The sequence below is a fragment of the Channa argus genome, chromosome 9, assembly GCF_033026475.1.
Source record: "Channa argus isolate prfri chromosome 9, Channa argus male v1.0, whole genome shotgun sequence".
NCBI lineage: Eukaryota > Metazoa > Chordata > Actinopteri > Anabantiformes > Channidae > Channa > Channa argus.
Genome location: NC_090205.1, coordinates 17,053,265 through 17,067,887, shown reverse-complemented (window position 1 = coordinate 17,067,887; position 14,623 = coordinate 17,053,265). Strand labels below are relative to the sequence as shown.

The 14,623-nt window shown below is 38.4% G+C and overlaps 1 protein-coding gene across 16 annotated transcripts in view; it reads right to left on the bottom strand.

Moving 5' to 3' along the window:
* The window catches only part of dip2a (disco-interacting protein 2 homolog A), a 68,745-nt gene extending 54,943 nt beyond the window's left edge, over positions 1-13,802 (bottom strand). For 9 of the 16 annotated variants that reach the window (XM_067515536.1, XM_067515534.1, XM_067515537.1 and 6 more), the window contains exon 1: positions 13,266-13,796. In XM_067515536.1, the coding sequence (XP_067371637.1) occupies positions 13,266-13,389 (124 nt within the window). In that variant the 5' untranslated portion in view covers positions 13,390-13,796. Of the gene's footprint in view, positions 1-13,265 lie in introns of all 16 variants that reach the window. The other 7 variants (XM_067515551.1, XM_067515552.1, XM_067515542.1 and 4 more) reach the window with 5 other exon arrangements.
* Positions 13,803-14,623: the final 821 nt, after the last annotated feature.

The following is a 14,623-nucleotide window of genomic DNA, read 5'->3' as shown; positions in this document are numbered from 1 at the left end:
TCCAAGTAGGTATGCCAACTTATTCTCCCTTACTGAATCATAACAGCATTTTATTGGCACTTGAACATGTGCTTTGGTGTTAATGGTGTGGTCTGTCCTCTCTGTGTCTGTGAGGCCAATGGCAGAGCTGAGCTTCACATGGATAGGAAAGCTGCATGATGAGCTATACAGGTGGAGAGATGGAGCCCAGTTGAGGTAAAACACTATTATGCCTAACAGAAGTTCAGCAACTAACAAGCCAATAAAAGTAGTTCATTAACACTGGTCAAACAAAGCATAAACATGCAGCAAAGTGATAATAATAGATAATAAGATAATTTTTGCTGCAGTCTTCCACCTCTGGTGTGTGTTAACATACAAACCTTGTCTGTCTAGCCTAAAATAACATCTTAAAATCATGCAAGTTCTGGTGGCCACTCTGTCTCTGAGAGACAGCAGTTCCCCCACTTCCAAACAGCCCCTGCTTCTGCCAACTGTACCTGCTCAGCAGTGAATCATATGACAGGGGAGAACAGAGGATCAGTCAGTGATAGTTAATTATTTATATATTCTTTGTTCTTTTTAAAATGTATTGTGACGTCAGAACTTTTTTTTCTATTTCACACCGATTTTGCGTCTTTTATTTTGCGGTTGTAGAAATCAATACATTTTCACGCAGTTGTCAGTTTATGAGGTGAACTAATCTAAAACTCGAAATGTATTCAACACTCCTACAGTTACCTTTCCTTTATGAAGGAGAAAATAGTTTAGTGGAAATATGCCAAGGTGCCAAAAAGTAAAAATAATGTATTGCACCATAATTTAATTTTCTATGTGTTAAAATGGATTTTATAAAATTGGTATAAAAAAAGATTGTTGAATTAGTACTAAAGTCAAGATATCAGTATCAAAAATTAGTTCGACACTTAGCCCTCCGTATATGTTCACGCACAAACTTGAAATATTTTGTACTAGTGGCATGGTTGAGGCAAGCAGGGGAAAGAAAGCAAAGAAAAATGGTTCTTCTGGGATAGGAATGCTTGGCTGCTTAGTCACACATCCCAGCATTGGGATAAAGCCACTTCTAAAACGACTCATATGCAGAAAGGAAGTGCACAAATTGCCCAAATAGCCAGAGATTAAGATTCAAATTGGGAAATGTTAGTTGCCCCATGTGGCGCAGTCTCATTTAATTTAGTTTGCAATGAGTTCTGTGGCACTAAATGTTCTGTGCAAGGGGCGTAGATGTTTTTAGTTTTTATAATTTTGCCTAAAAGTTAAAAAAAAAAAATTCTTTTTTTCCTGCCAGTTTGCATTCATGTAGAATCTTGTAGAAATACTACATCAATGTACACTCTACCCATGAAATTTATAATAATTAATTGGTCAAATTCCTGTCTATTATTTAATAGCCCTACATTTTCCATATTGAACAAGTGAATTTGGCAAGTAAAGCATCTCAGTTTTGGTTAAATAGAAATATTGTCAAGCCCTGAATAGTTAAAAACAATGTATATTTGATTTTATATATTAATCATTACTGTAGATATGTTAATGTTTTTGCAAATCAGTTTAATTGAATCAATTTAATGCAACAATTGCTTAAACCCAAAACAAACTAAATCTCTGACAGCCAAATTTATATATACTTTGCATATTCATGGAAAACATTTTTCTTTTTTATTCCAAGCTTTACAGTTTTTTTGTTCTGTAATCAGTTATCACTCTGGCTCTCAGTTCTCCTGTTCTCTGCTCCCACCAATCTATGTTTCAAGCTCACTCTTCCTGCCTCACATTACTCGCCTTTTCACTGCCTCCCTTTGTCGATCTCTTGCCTTGCATCTCCAGTCTCTAGCTGGCCAGTCAACATCCTTCCCACCAAAACCTCAAACGTTATAGTCAGTGGTCAAACCCCTGAGTGAATTTGCCAGTGAGGAATGACAAGCGGACAAAGAGAAACAAACTTAGAAAAGATACAGTAGATTCCAGCCTGAGGTAATGTAAGGCTAGCCTCATGCTTCTTAAAGTATATGTGAGACAGAGACAAAGAAAGGGGTTGACAATAAACTGCACCAAATCATCTGTTTTCCAATACTATGCAGTAATGTGTCTAAGAGAAACAAATGTCCTGATTTTGAAGCGTATGTAAAACTACCTCCAACTCTTTAAGTATACCGTACAAGAAAGAAAATACATATTGCAGGTAAACAATGAAATCTGTGTATATCTATCATAACAGAGCTTCTGTGCTCACGTCTGACAGACAACTGCCTGAGGTCCTTTCCACCAGCTTCTTGAAGTACTCTGCCAGCTCTCACTGCTTCCCCATACATGGGAAAAGCAACTGAATAATATGCTTGTTCTAAAATTTCTCAAAGCCCTCCCAGGCCTTTTTCCAGTCCCGCATTCCACATACGCCCACAATTCAAAGTCGGACCAGGCAGAGGCATAGCTGCTAACTGTTCTTCCAAAACATGTGGAGAATAAGATAGAGTCAGCTGTGGTGATATTGTTCACGGGGCTTTTGTTCAGTAATGTTAGCCAGCTGATACTGTCTGCCAACAACACTGGAGGCTAATCGGCCTCTATTAGCTAATGCAATGAAGCCTCTGCCTCTCTTGGGAAATTAAAGAGTTTTAAACAGGTCCCTTGGGATTTTATTATTTAAAGTTGCTAAATAAACAGATCTGAGACAAATATTTGCTAATATTTCTATACATAAGTTTCAACCCGCTTGGGACAAGAGATATTTGAATCTTATTCTGTATAAATAATGAGTGTCAGAAAAATAAGGTTATTTCAAAGCCCAGCAGTAAACAACATGCGGTGGTAAGCTAAATAAGATCAATTCTAACTTCAGGAATTACTGGTCATTCTTGGGAATTTGGCCAAAGGTTTGTCATGAACTCACCACAGGAATGCCTCAACTTTTGTAACATTGTTTCAAAATAAACCTCTCCAAATATGCAGTTAATAAATACCAGCAGCATTCAGCAGACAAAATATCCCCTATGGAACCAGAGTTAGATCACAAAGGGTGGGGTTTAAGTTGTGAATTGATACTTCAAAAATTGGAGCTGTTTCTAAGACAAAAACAATCTTTTCCTGACTTAAACTTGTAAAACCTTTTTTTCACTGAGAGAGGCATTCGGTGCTTTAGACCTTACACCGGTCTTTACAGAACACAAGACAGGGAATACAAATAAGCAGACAGACAGGGTGGCTAGTAGAGGAGTCTGCATTTGCACTTATCCTCACAAACACGTAAAGCAGGGCCCAAAACCACCTGCAGTCTAATGAACAGGCTGTGACATGAGGGAAGGGGGATAGGAGCATCTGTATATATACACATTTACACTCATACATGTATAAAGCCTGCCAAACTGCAAAAAATACAGAGTAGACTCAGGGATATCATATGATCATCTATAGGCAGTCAGAGGCAGTAGTCTCCAGCCACCAGACAAATTCTTTTGTCCTGAAGTGACTCTAGAGATTGACGGTAGCCCTCGACATTATCCTATCATTTATATGTCGTGATTTGCAGGGGATACAGCTCCCATCTTGACGCAGCATTAGTAGAAGTGGGTCAGAGATCAAGACCCTGAGGACGACCCCGCTGTGACCTTCTTTTACTATTTTATGCACTGCAACAGAAAGGATTTAGCAAAGGATTAAGCAAATATGCATATACCACTTGATAGTTCAATATGACAATCCAATGTTTGTGAATATACTGCTTTACTTTTTACCATTTGTCTCAACACTGGTAAATCACAACACCAAAATATTCACTCCATCAACTATAATCTGGCAAATACCCTTTTCCCTGACATCTGATATACTCAAGCTGTTTCTGTGTAAGGGAAAATTTAAATCCAACTTTTAAATCCACTCCTTTTCTTTCCTCCCTTTTTTCCCCTTCCAGCTGACCCTTTGGACACAGACATGTAAATACAGCCCTCTTTATGGATTTGATGTGGAAAGACTAAATTTAACCTTGTCAACAAAGTAACACAAAAGGATGTACGATATACATGTTACAACATAGAGCATTAATAATAGGGATCAAGTGTAAATAAGTTGATGTGTTGTCTGAATTGAAAGCAAGCCTGTGCTGTGTAAATCCAGTCCATTTTGGTGCTATTGATCCTCACTGGACGAGGCATCAGTTCAGGAACTGTTACTCTTATTACTCCCCTCTCTGCATTATACAGGGTAACAGGTCAACAGTGTACTTGGATTTAATGTCTCTTATATATAAGCCTCGTCTGACCACAACAGCAAAATTAAATTCAGGTTGACTCATTAAATTAGATCAAAAGGAGAGCAAAAGGAAGCAGAAACTCTGTTATGGGTTTGCCTTCTGATTCTGTTCATATGGTTTACTCACTCACATACACAAGCACACAATTTCAATTAAGAAGGAGGCTGCAGTAGTAAGCGTCTGGACAACGTTTCCACTCAAGTGTGTGTGTGTGTGTGTGTGTGCGTGTGTCACTGGGGCTAAGACACAGTAGCAGAGCCATCCAGCCATCGCTGGCATTTCAGACTTGACTATTCCTGCTATAGAAAGAGTAGAGTCACCTGCATGTGTTGACAATTTTGAATTATAAACTAACACTTTGTTGCTCACAGATGAGAAACACTGCAGAGTAAAGCCAAGTCCTCAAAAGACTTTAAAATAAATATAATAATCTAGACCTCAAAAACAAAATCATTAGAATTGAATCATTAGATTTTTCACATACTGTGAACACGTTTTCAAAAGCAAATATTTTTCCATGTTGTCGTCGTTGTTAAGGAAACGAAATTCATAGAATATTATGACCACAATGTTGGAACAGGTTCATTGGATGTTTACATTGCTTACATCTTTCGCTACAACACCATTTAAAGAGTATATTTGATTTCTGAACTACATTTGTTAAATAACAAGAAATGTGAAAAGTAGTAGAATTACTATATTCTTGTTTCACTAATGAATTTTCTCGGTGAAGTCAAAGGAGGCAACAGAGAGGGGATTCAAGGAATGGAGAGCTGATGTCTGCAATTGGACTGTGCTTGAATGGTTATGATGGGTTGAGCTGACCACAAACTGCTGATGCCTGTGACCTCCATGTCAAGAATGTTGTGAGTAAGAGCACAGAGATGTTCCATGTACGCTTTATATTAGATTACAGGTCAGCTTAAAGTTGTATCAATGTCATTGTTTTCTCCCCAAGTGGCTTACATTCCACACGTAACACTATGCAAAAGGATTTTCACAATTTCTGGAGTGTCTTCACAAACGAAGCAAAACTGCCAAACAGAGTCACCAGAAGGTGAACTTCAAAGCATTCAGAAGCCAAATACTATATGCAAATCAGAGTAGATCATCAGCATTTACACATCCTCAGGCCTCAGCAATTTAACTGTCAAGTACAATTTTTTTAATCTGTGCCAAACTTACAAAAAACCCAAAACAAAACAAACTAAAAAAAAAAAAAAAAAAAAAAAAAAAATAGTAGAAGTAATTTTTAGTAGTTGAAGTAATCTAAAATTATCTGTTAATTCTTTGGTGACCTTATAAACAAACACATTTTTCATGTATTGATTTTAAATATTAGTTCTACCTTCCTTTGTATTTGCATGGTAGGAAATTAAGCCTTGTTGGAAGAGGTCATTTTTAAAACCTAAAAAGGTATTTCTTTATCCCAAAGTGCTTGGCACAAGCGTCTAACTGTATATATATTATGATTTCACATCTTACAGACATTAGTAATTGTTAAATGCTGTTTGTCAGTTATACCTTAGGAGCTTTAAATGCAGTCTTGATTTGCCTATTCTTTCTGTTGCTTTTTTCTTTTAGATTATAGGTACATGCTAAATAACATGTGGTTAAAAGAATAACAGAGCAACACCAGCAGAGCTCACCTAAAACTTTCTCCATGCTCAGATCATACAGGCTGAAAAACCATTTTCTGGTACATGAGCAAAGTCTGCCAAGTTCTATGTCTAAAAAAAGCCTGGCTTTAACCCTACAATAAAAAAAAAAAAAAACTCACTCAGTTCTTTGTTTCTTCCCTCTCCTATTCTACTGGGACACATCAGGGAATGGGGTAGAGAGGACTGGGGAAACCAGGCCTTGGTCTTTTAAAAGGTTTGGACAGCCTACTATACCATCTGTGTGTTTATTGTGTGCAGTTGTGCCCTCCAGCAGTGGTGGATATTTAGAAACCCCTCTCTACACAGTTAGGCTGATAGGTCACAGCCCATTCCAGACATTTTCTGTCTATTTGTTTTCCACTAGGACAGTTCACAATACAGCCTTCTGCAGCTACAAAGGGCCCAGTTTGTCTTTGATCTCCACACCTGAGAAGGCCTAAACACTGAAAAAAATAATTTCAGGCATCGTATTGCTGTGTTTGTCCCACCCTCTAAGTAAAAGGTTTTTCTACTGATTTTGCATTATTATCAGGTCACAGTAATTAATCAACACTCTTGGCAACAGAGACACACAAACAGTAAATTTTCTTTCACAAAGATGACACTATCAATTGTTAGTAAAGCAGCTATGCTATATTAGCATTTTAAAACTAATAACCATCTGGGCTTTTAAAAAGCTGATATTTGAAGAGCTTCTCCATACATTCATTAAGGGCTAGCTGGTGACAGAGCCGAATTCACTGAAGTCCACATGGTCCTGTCATGCTGTGCAGGCTGACCTCTGCTAGCTCCTGGCCAGAGAAGGTCAAGAAAAACTAATAGGTGTTGACTCCACTGAGGAGTACATGATTACACCAGCCCTGTTGAATTATATCAGCATGCATTTTAATTAAACACTGCTAACTACTGTCATTGGCTGCGTCTCTAACAGGGATTCCAAAAACCTACCTATCTACAGTACCTGTCAATGTCACAGCTTTGAAACAGTGAAGGCAATTTAATTCCATTTTTCCTAGAGTGAATGTGTAAAAGGTCCTATTGTGTAAAGTCTATGTGCAAGGTGTGTGTTATATTGCAACTATAAATGCATTATTTAGATATTAAAGCAAAAAGTATGAAGATCAAATTCAACAGGAAAAATATACTTTTTGCAGCTGATTCTCCTACCTTTGGAATTATAATCCACAGCATTTGGTTATCTTAACAAGACAGTGTTCCTTTGTTTGTACCACAGAGAGTCCAGACTGGACTGTAATATTGGCTAAGGAGGGGTCCTTAGCTGCCATCCAACTATCACACTGAGCCCCTGTCGCTACCATATGGGCACAGACAGGGTGAGAGATCAAAGATACATTCACAGGTAGGTGGAAGAGAATTTACACAAGACAGCTGATGGAAGCAGAACAAAAGCATTGCTGGGGACAAGAATGCAATGCATACAGCAGAGCGATTTCTGCAGTGTCCTTGAACACGGCTAGGTGGCTTGTTTGGTCAGCAGATCTCCATGGACCTGCTGCACTGCCCTGATCTATACAGCATATGGCGTCTTTCTCGCAGCAAAGACAGAGTAATCACTAGCACAGAAATCACACAACCCATGTATATAGAGAAAAGATTAAGTTGCGCAAAATGGTCCTACCTTAAAACACTTTACCGGTTAAGTGCTCCCAAATACACATTATGGCTAGCCACAAAGCTGAGGGGTTTCTCTGAGGCAGGATGGACAGGATGGTTGCCTGGCAGGAAGCTGGCACCATCTTTCCGCTTTTATCTTAGCAGAGGGCCATGTCACTGGTGGACTTAAAAAAAAATAAATAAATACCCATGCATCCGCCGTGCATTATTTATTTATTTTTGTCCTTTCGGCTTATTCTGTGAGTTCAGGGTCACCACAGCTGATCATTGTCCGCATGTTGATTTGGCAGTTTTTACGCCGGATGCCCTTCTTGACGCAACTGCTTCCATAATTTCTACCGGGCTTGCACCTGCACTGCACAGCTTGGGATGGGAAAGGGCTGTTGGGGGTCCAGACGGACTTCGGGTTGGGATCAAACCACTGATCCTGCCGTCCGTAGACAACTGCCTTACTAACTGACCTATAGCCACCCCACATAAAGTAATATAACTGAAGAATCCACAGCCCACAAATATTTCAATTGCTTCAATTTTCAGTTCGTTAGCAGAAGGAACTACGAACTAATCAACCTGTTAAAATCTTCAGTGGTTTATGCTTTTAAAAATTCTATTGTATGGTATTGTATTGTATTTCTCCGACATTAAACAAAACAAAACACTGGGACAAATGAATTGAATTTTATAGTCATTTCAAACAGTTAAGAAGACTCAACACCGGACCAGAGTTATGAAATGTAATACAAAATACTGATACAAAGTGTGGGATACTCTTTATATGTCTCTTTCACTTGACGTCTGGCACAAGCTGTCGAATATATTTTGATACCTAACTGCTCTTTTAAGACACTCATCAAATTAAAGCACAGCAACAAAATATAATTGTTACACAAATACTTTCAGGTAAGTTTACAAAATAAAGCCATTGCTTATTTTCCATTTTCATTAAACTGGTAATTAGTTACACAATAAATCCTTGAGTGATCAAAAAATAATTTTTTGCAATCATAATGAGTACCAAAAACATAAATATGCAATTTTAAGACAGATTGCTGCAGAAACACAAATTGCTGTATTGTGCTGAGACAGAATACTGCATAGAAAACAAAACAGCCAAAACCTCCATCAAAGAACAGTGGGACAATAACTGGCAATGTAGATTTTTGCTGGGTTAAATTACAACACAGCTCAATGGCTTGTACTACATACAGTAAATGGGGAAAAAAGTTCAAATACAAGCATAAATAGACCTACAACAAACATGCACTCACTTAAATTTGAACAGACTCGCTTATGCAGGCAGAAACATAAGAGCAGAACAAGAATCTGAAGCTGTACTCTGTTCTGAAGCCCACCCTTGAAATTTTTATCACTGTCCACATACTCTCCTCCATTCTGTGCACCACAGCTGCCTCTTAAGCTCTGAACTGGACAACAGCTACAGCAGTCTAGAAGCTCACTCCAAGGCTCAACATTCTTCTATTGTGGATCGTATCACAGAGTTAGCCAGCAGCCATGTACAAAGTCCCCTCGATAATCACCCTAAATCCTATAAGGTCTTAAAACTCTTAATGCACAATGTAATACTACATTCTTCAAATATTTGGTTTTGTTCATTAACTGGTGATAGGAGTAGGTGGCCACAAAAAAGGAATGAGTCAGGACCACTGAGCAGTCTTTCCAATCAACAAGTGGTCTTTCCCTAAAGTCTGCGGGACACCTCGCTGGGGTTTCCTGTACACTCATACTTTCCAAAAAGAGGTTCCTTAAAACTGCTGACCACTTAAGCTATCTGCTCACCCCACCTTGTATGAACACTCATGACTATGATGTTAAGAGGCCTATAAAACTCACCATTGCATGGTGCTACTGTCAGATGAAAAGCTCTTAAACACAAAAATATGTCTTTAGTAGCCAAACGTGGTAGAAATTTCCCATAATGAATTCCTGAAAAATGTTTTACATATTGTGTCGAGTTTCTAAAAAGTTTGGATTGTCATGAATAGATTCTCATGCATGCCCATCAATTAGAAACTCATTAAAAAGAAAGAAAGAAAGAAAAACTATGGCTTTAAAATATGGATGCAAGAGTGGATAACAAACTTACTATTATGTTAGAGGTGGAACTGGGTTTTTAAAGCTTGTGGATTTAGCTCATATGACTTTGACTGATCATGCATCGCTTCTGTCAGAAGAATTTCACCGCACCAATCTTACCCTCTGTCAGATGACTAAACAAGCACATTACTGGGAAGTAGTACTGTCATGGGAGTTTGACAAAGCACGTGTAATTTTAAGTATCACCATTTTATTTTACAAACTGACAGTATGCTGCCTGGTCTAGTCTTTACCTACAGGCTTTACGGTGGGCAAAGTTCCACCTTATCTAAATAATTAGGTAGGGTGAAACTTTAATGATCTCCAAAGGGAAATTGGGTCATTGCAGCAGCAGATAGTAGGATATAGATAAGAAGGGCAAAGGAGTTGCATTAAACTGGCTGAACAAACTGCATTGTATTGAAAAACAATATCACTGCAGAACATTTAGGAAACATAGTAGCTGTAACTTTTACTCCTGGCTCTTCATCCAAACACCTCAAATCTGTCACAACAGTTTTAGCTGAATACAAACAAGCCAGACAGCACCACACCCCTGCCAAGCTCCCCTATAAATGTTAGCTGAATGAAAGCAGTCAAAACAAGCGCAATGACCAACAGGGGTTTGGCAGTTTTGCAGCAAACACCAGCACTGAACTAAAAATGACTTTGTAATCAGACGGTTTAGAGTGCAAAGAGAGGAGGAGGGAAGAAAACTGGGAATGATAGAGTAAGACTATGAATTACTCAGCAGACATGTCTCTCCCTCTCTTTCCTCCCTGCAGGAGATAATGGGGACCATCCATCTTCTTGACCTCCTTTACGACCTGTCTTTTGACCACTCATCTGCATCCAGGTCAGCTGAGAAATAACACAGGTCCTTTCCAATAACTATGATGGCAGGAATACATTTCAGTCTACCAATGAGAATAACAATACTAGCTGGATAACTGCATGGAACAAAAAATCAAATTTCAATTCTTTTTTTTTTCCCACTCAGTCTCATTCTATGAGCATTTCCTTCAAAAGTTTTAACAGTTTTAGTTATTTCACAAATTTCTGTGTTTTGTGTTATTCTCTTACTGGTTTGTTGTGGCTCAGTTGGAAAAATATGCTTTCACATATTTCCATGCACCCGTGAGTATTGTTTAGATTTACCATCATATAAATCAAAATCTGATGACTGCCCACACAGCCCTCTTTAGCAGTGGTTTTAATTCTTAAACTTATGAAGAACTGGTTTATTTGTGATTTAGGAAGAGATCTATAATTCGCTTTTTGTCAAGACCTTTATAGGAGGACCTTTATGTCTGTATTGTAAATATGTTACCAAAATAAGCACTTCACAAGACCCCCAAGTCCACATATTAAAGTGGTTTCAAATTATTTAATAGACCTATTCAATGCACAAATATAAACGCACATAGTGACTACAAAGAATATCTTGGCCTACAGGTACAGTACATGTGAGATTGGATGTTTTCATTGGTTTGAAATCTAATCTGAGAGCTGCAAACATGCAGGATTCTCATGCTCTCATCTCCATCCAATAAAACAAGTCGTCTATTCTATCCTGAGACAGGATGCAACCAAAGGCATGATCCTCATGAGGTGAAAAGTTCATTGCAGCATACAGGAATAGGATTTGAGAGTGAAGAAAAACAAGGGTGATTTTGTTTTACCTGAAAGGAAATGACACTCCTCTGATCACAGAGAAAATATAGGAGGTGAGGCAGAGAAAGAGAGGAGTCAGAAAAGGACAGAAGGGCATGTAAGTGGGAAAAAAAGCCTGACAGAGAAGCAGAAGGCACAAGAGACAGGGAGATAGTACTATCAAGGCTCTAATATGGCAGGATGAGACATGTGGAGAGCAGGAAGAGGAAACTGGATAGATATAGATTGGTTTGGTAGCCACTCGTGAAAACATGTCTATCCCATTAATGGTCACAGTAGCAGCTAATATGCTTATCAAAGTGTGCACCTTTCTATTTCAATTCCCAACCTGAGCATGGTGCTGGGGAAAAGAAAATAAAGACTCAATGCAGACTTAAACTGTGCAACAGAGGGGTTTCATCTCTTTCGCTGTCTAAGACACTTATTGGATTGTTAAGTTGACATTTTTTAAAGTTCAGTATGGTCAGACCCTGGGGTCAAATCCCAATCTAATCAGACTTAATGTGGGTAATTATTAGTATGACTTTACCAAAGCTCAGCTAAGTTTAGCATAGCATATGAGAACCATTCAAACAAAGGAACAGAGATGAACAGTGAGTCTCATTGAACTAACAAAAATTAAGCTTTGTTAAAAAAACGCACTCTTCATTATAAATATGGACAATATTTATTTTTAAAAGGGGCTCAAGAGAGGCTTACCTCTGTTTAGAAAGTTGACATGTTAAGATGTTACATCCTGTTTTAACAACAGTGGCAAATTTAGGATTTTAGAAATTTTGTTTATTTACTAGGAACCCCATTAGCTTCCACATTAGTGGTTGATAGTCTTCCTGGAGTCCACTTCAATACAGCATAATAAATCATATTGAGAACACTGGTTTCTCTTATTAACCCTAACCACTGGGATGGGTACATGCTATGGTGTCTAACTGTTTTTGCCAGTTACATAGATTAGTGAAAGGACTAATTTTACATGGAATAAACCTTCTTTTATATAAATGAATGTACCAAGTATATCTGAGTATATGTTTAATGAGCACTGAAGTACCCATGGCTGTTATTAGGTTTTATACATCTACACTTCGGTCTAAAAAAATTAAACATACATAAAATTGGACTAAATGCTCAATGTTAAACCCCCCCAAAAAACAGGTTTTGTATAATCTTTTAAATAGATTTTAAAGATCTGCAGATGCAAAGGCCCCATCTGGAAAAGCCTATTTTTGCTCTTTTGTACTAAAGTTAATAAGTACAAATGGAAGGTCAAACGAAGCATACAGACAATGTATGCATGAACAGAGCCACATGAGCTCGTGCACACATGCATGATATATAAAGTGTACAGAAGAACAGTAACAGCCAAATTGTACATCTACTAGGCAAACTTTCTAATAATCTTACTTGGAGTTTAGTAGTTAATGTGAAGTGAAGTTTAGTTGGCAAGTTTTTAACTCCAAGTTATCTTGAGCTTTGAAAAGAACATACTGTCTGGTTATGTGAAAAACTAAGTCATACAACAGCAGCACGGGTGTGTCAGCTCAGATGTTAACATTAGGGCAGATAGCCAACACTTCAAGTAGTGCTATGTGAGGACTGGGGTTTGATTATTAAAGTTTAAATTCAATTGAGGAGGTGGGGGGGTTGTATTGATAAGACGTGGAACTAACCTATTAGCCAGTCACCTCTAGTTTAGTTTACCGATTGTCTGTTACCAGTCATGAGGCGAAAACTACAGCCTAAGTTGTAGCGTGGAAATGACTGATAGTAGCAGATTGTCTTCGATGATGCTGGAATGAATAAAAGCGTGAACCACAAAGCCAAGATGAAGGGCGGTGGTTTTTGAGCTGTCATTTTGATATGTGAATAATGTTTTAAATCACCCCTTCAAGAAAAGCAGCATGTTTACTCCACACGGCGCGGTAGTTTACGTCCTGTACTGGTTGTGGTCTGCTTACCTTCAGAGAGCTCCAGCTCCAGCTCCGCCAGCTTCTCCCGGACCTCCGCCGGCAGGGTCATAGCGACAGCCGGCGTTGGCTCCAACATCATCGTTAGCAACCCGGTTGAGGTCCTTTCTGCCATGGTGGTCCTGTACGAACACCTAAGATCTACTGGGTCTGGGAGGAGGACAATGCCACCAGAGGATGGAAATCAAGTTCAAAACAATAATGTCTCACTAGGTTTCGACTAAAGAGGGCAAACAGGGTGTTGGTGCTGCTCCCTGTTTGCTGCAGCGTCGTACAGATGAACGAGAAATCTCTTTAACCGTCATGACACGGCTAGCTGCGACGCTAGCAGACGCACCTGGCTGCGTGTTTCCATGTAGTGTGGTACGACAAGGGCCTGCCAGTGTCTCCGTGCTCTCTGTCCCTCAACACTGACGGTGTCCTGGCTGTTGGCGGCTGCTTCACTTCAACTGTGTGGAAAGAACTCATTCAACTCCTCGCTCGCTTCCCACGGCGTAGTCGCTATTGCATCATAGCAACAGTAGCACCGACCGTGCGCGCTCCCGACGCCTACTAGTTAGCTGTCTGTGCGCGTGCTTGAATGGCCGCACGCTGCCTCCTGCTGCTGAACTTACAACGTGCCTGCCTCCTGCTGTCACAGTCGGAGAGCTGCTGACTTATGAATTTAGTATTTATTATTTATTTTTCTATGTAAAAAAAAATTAATGATTCTCTTTATTGTGAATTCGAAAGATATCATAGGAGAATTGTTGTTTGACTGAAAATGTCATTACCAAAGATACGTAGTGTTTTTATTAGTAACTATTTATTATTTACTTATTTAGTAACCAATACAGCATTCTCTTACCCAAAGGAAAGGAAAAACAAGGATGAGAGAAGTAAAATAAAACGGAAAGTGCAAAAATAATATTTATACAAATACAAATGAAAGAAAAATAATTTATAAAGGTAATAATTTTTATAAAAGGTTAAATGTTTCCATTATTTTTCTATTTTTTTTAATAACCAATATACTTTTTTACAGTGATTGCTTGTATAATAAGGTATAAAGATATTTTAATTTTAATTCAGATATTTAGTTTACAACACTTATCACTTTTAAGAGGCTAGAACACTAATGGTTTGATGGTGGTATTTTTTTCATTATGTTTGTTTGATTAATCAAATTAGATACAGATGTTTCTCTTAAGTGACTCATCAAATCAAGGAATTGTTTTGTGGTCTATTTAAGTGTCAGTGTGATTCAACACTGGACCATAAATCAAGATTGACATGTTGAGAGCAGGAAGAAGACAGACATAGGTTGGTTAGTAGCATCTTCTGAAAACATATCTATAAATGGCCTCTGT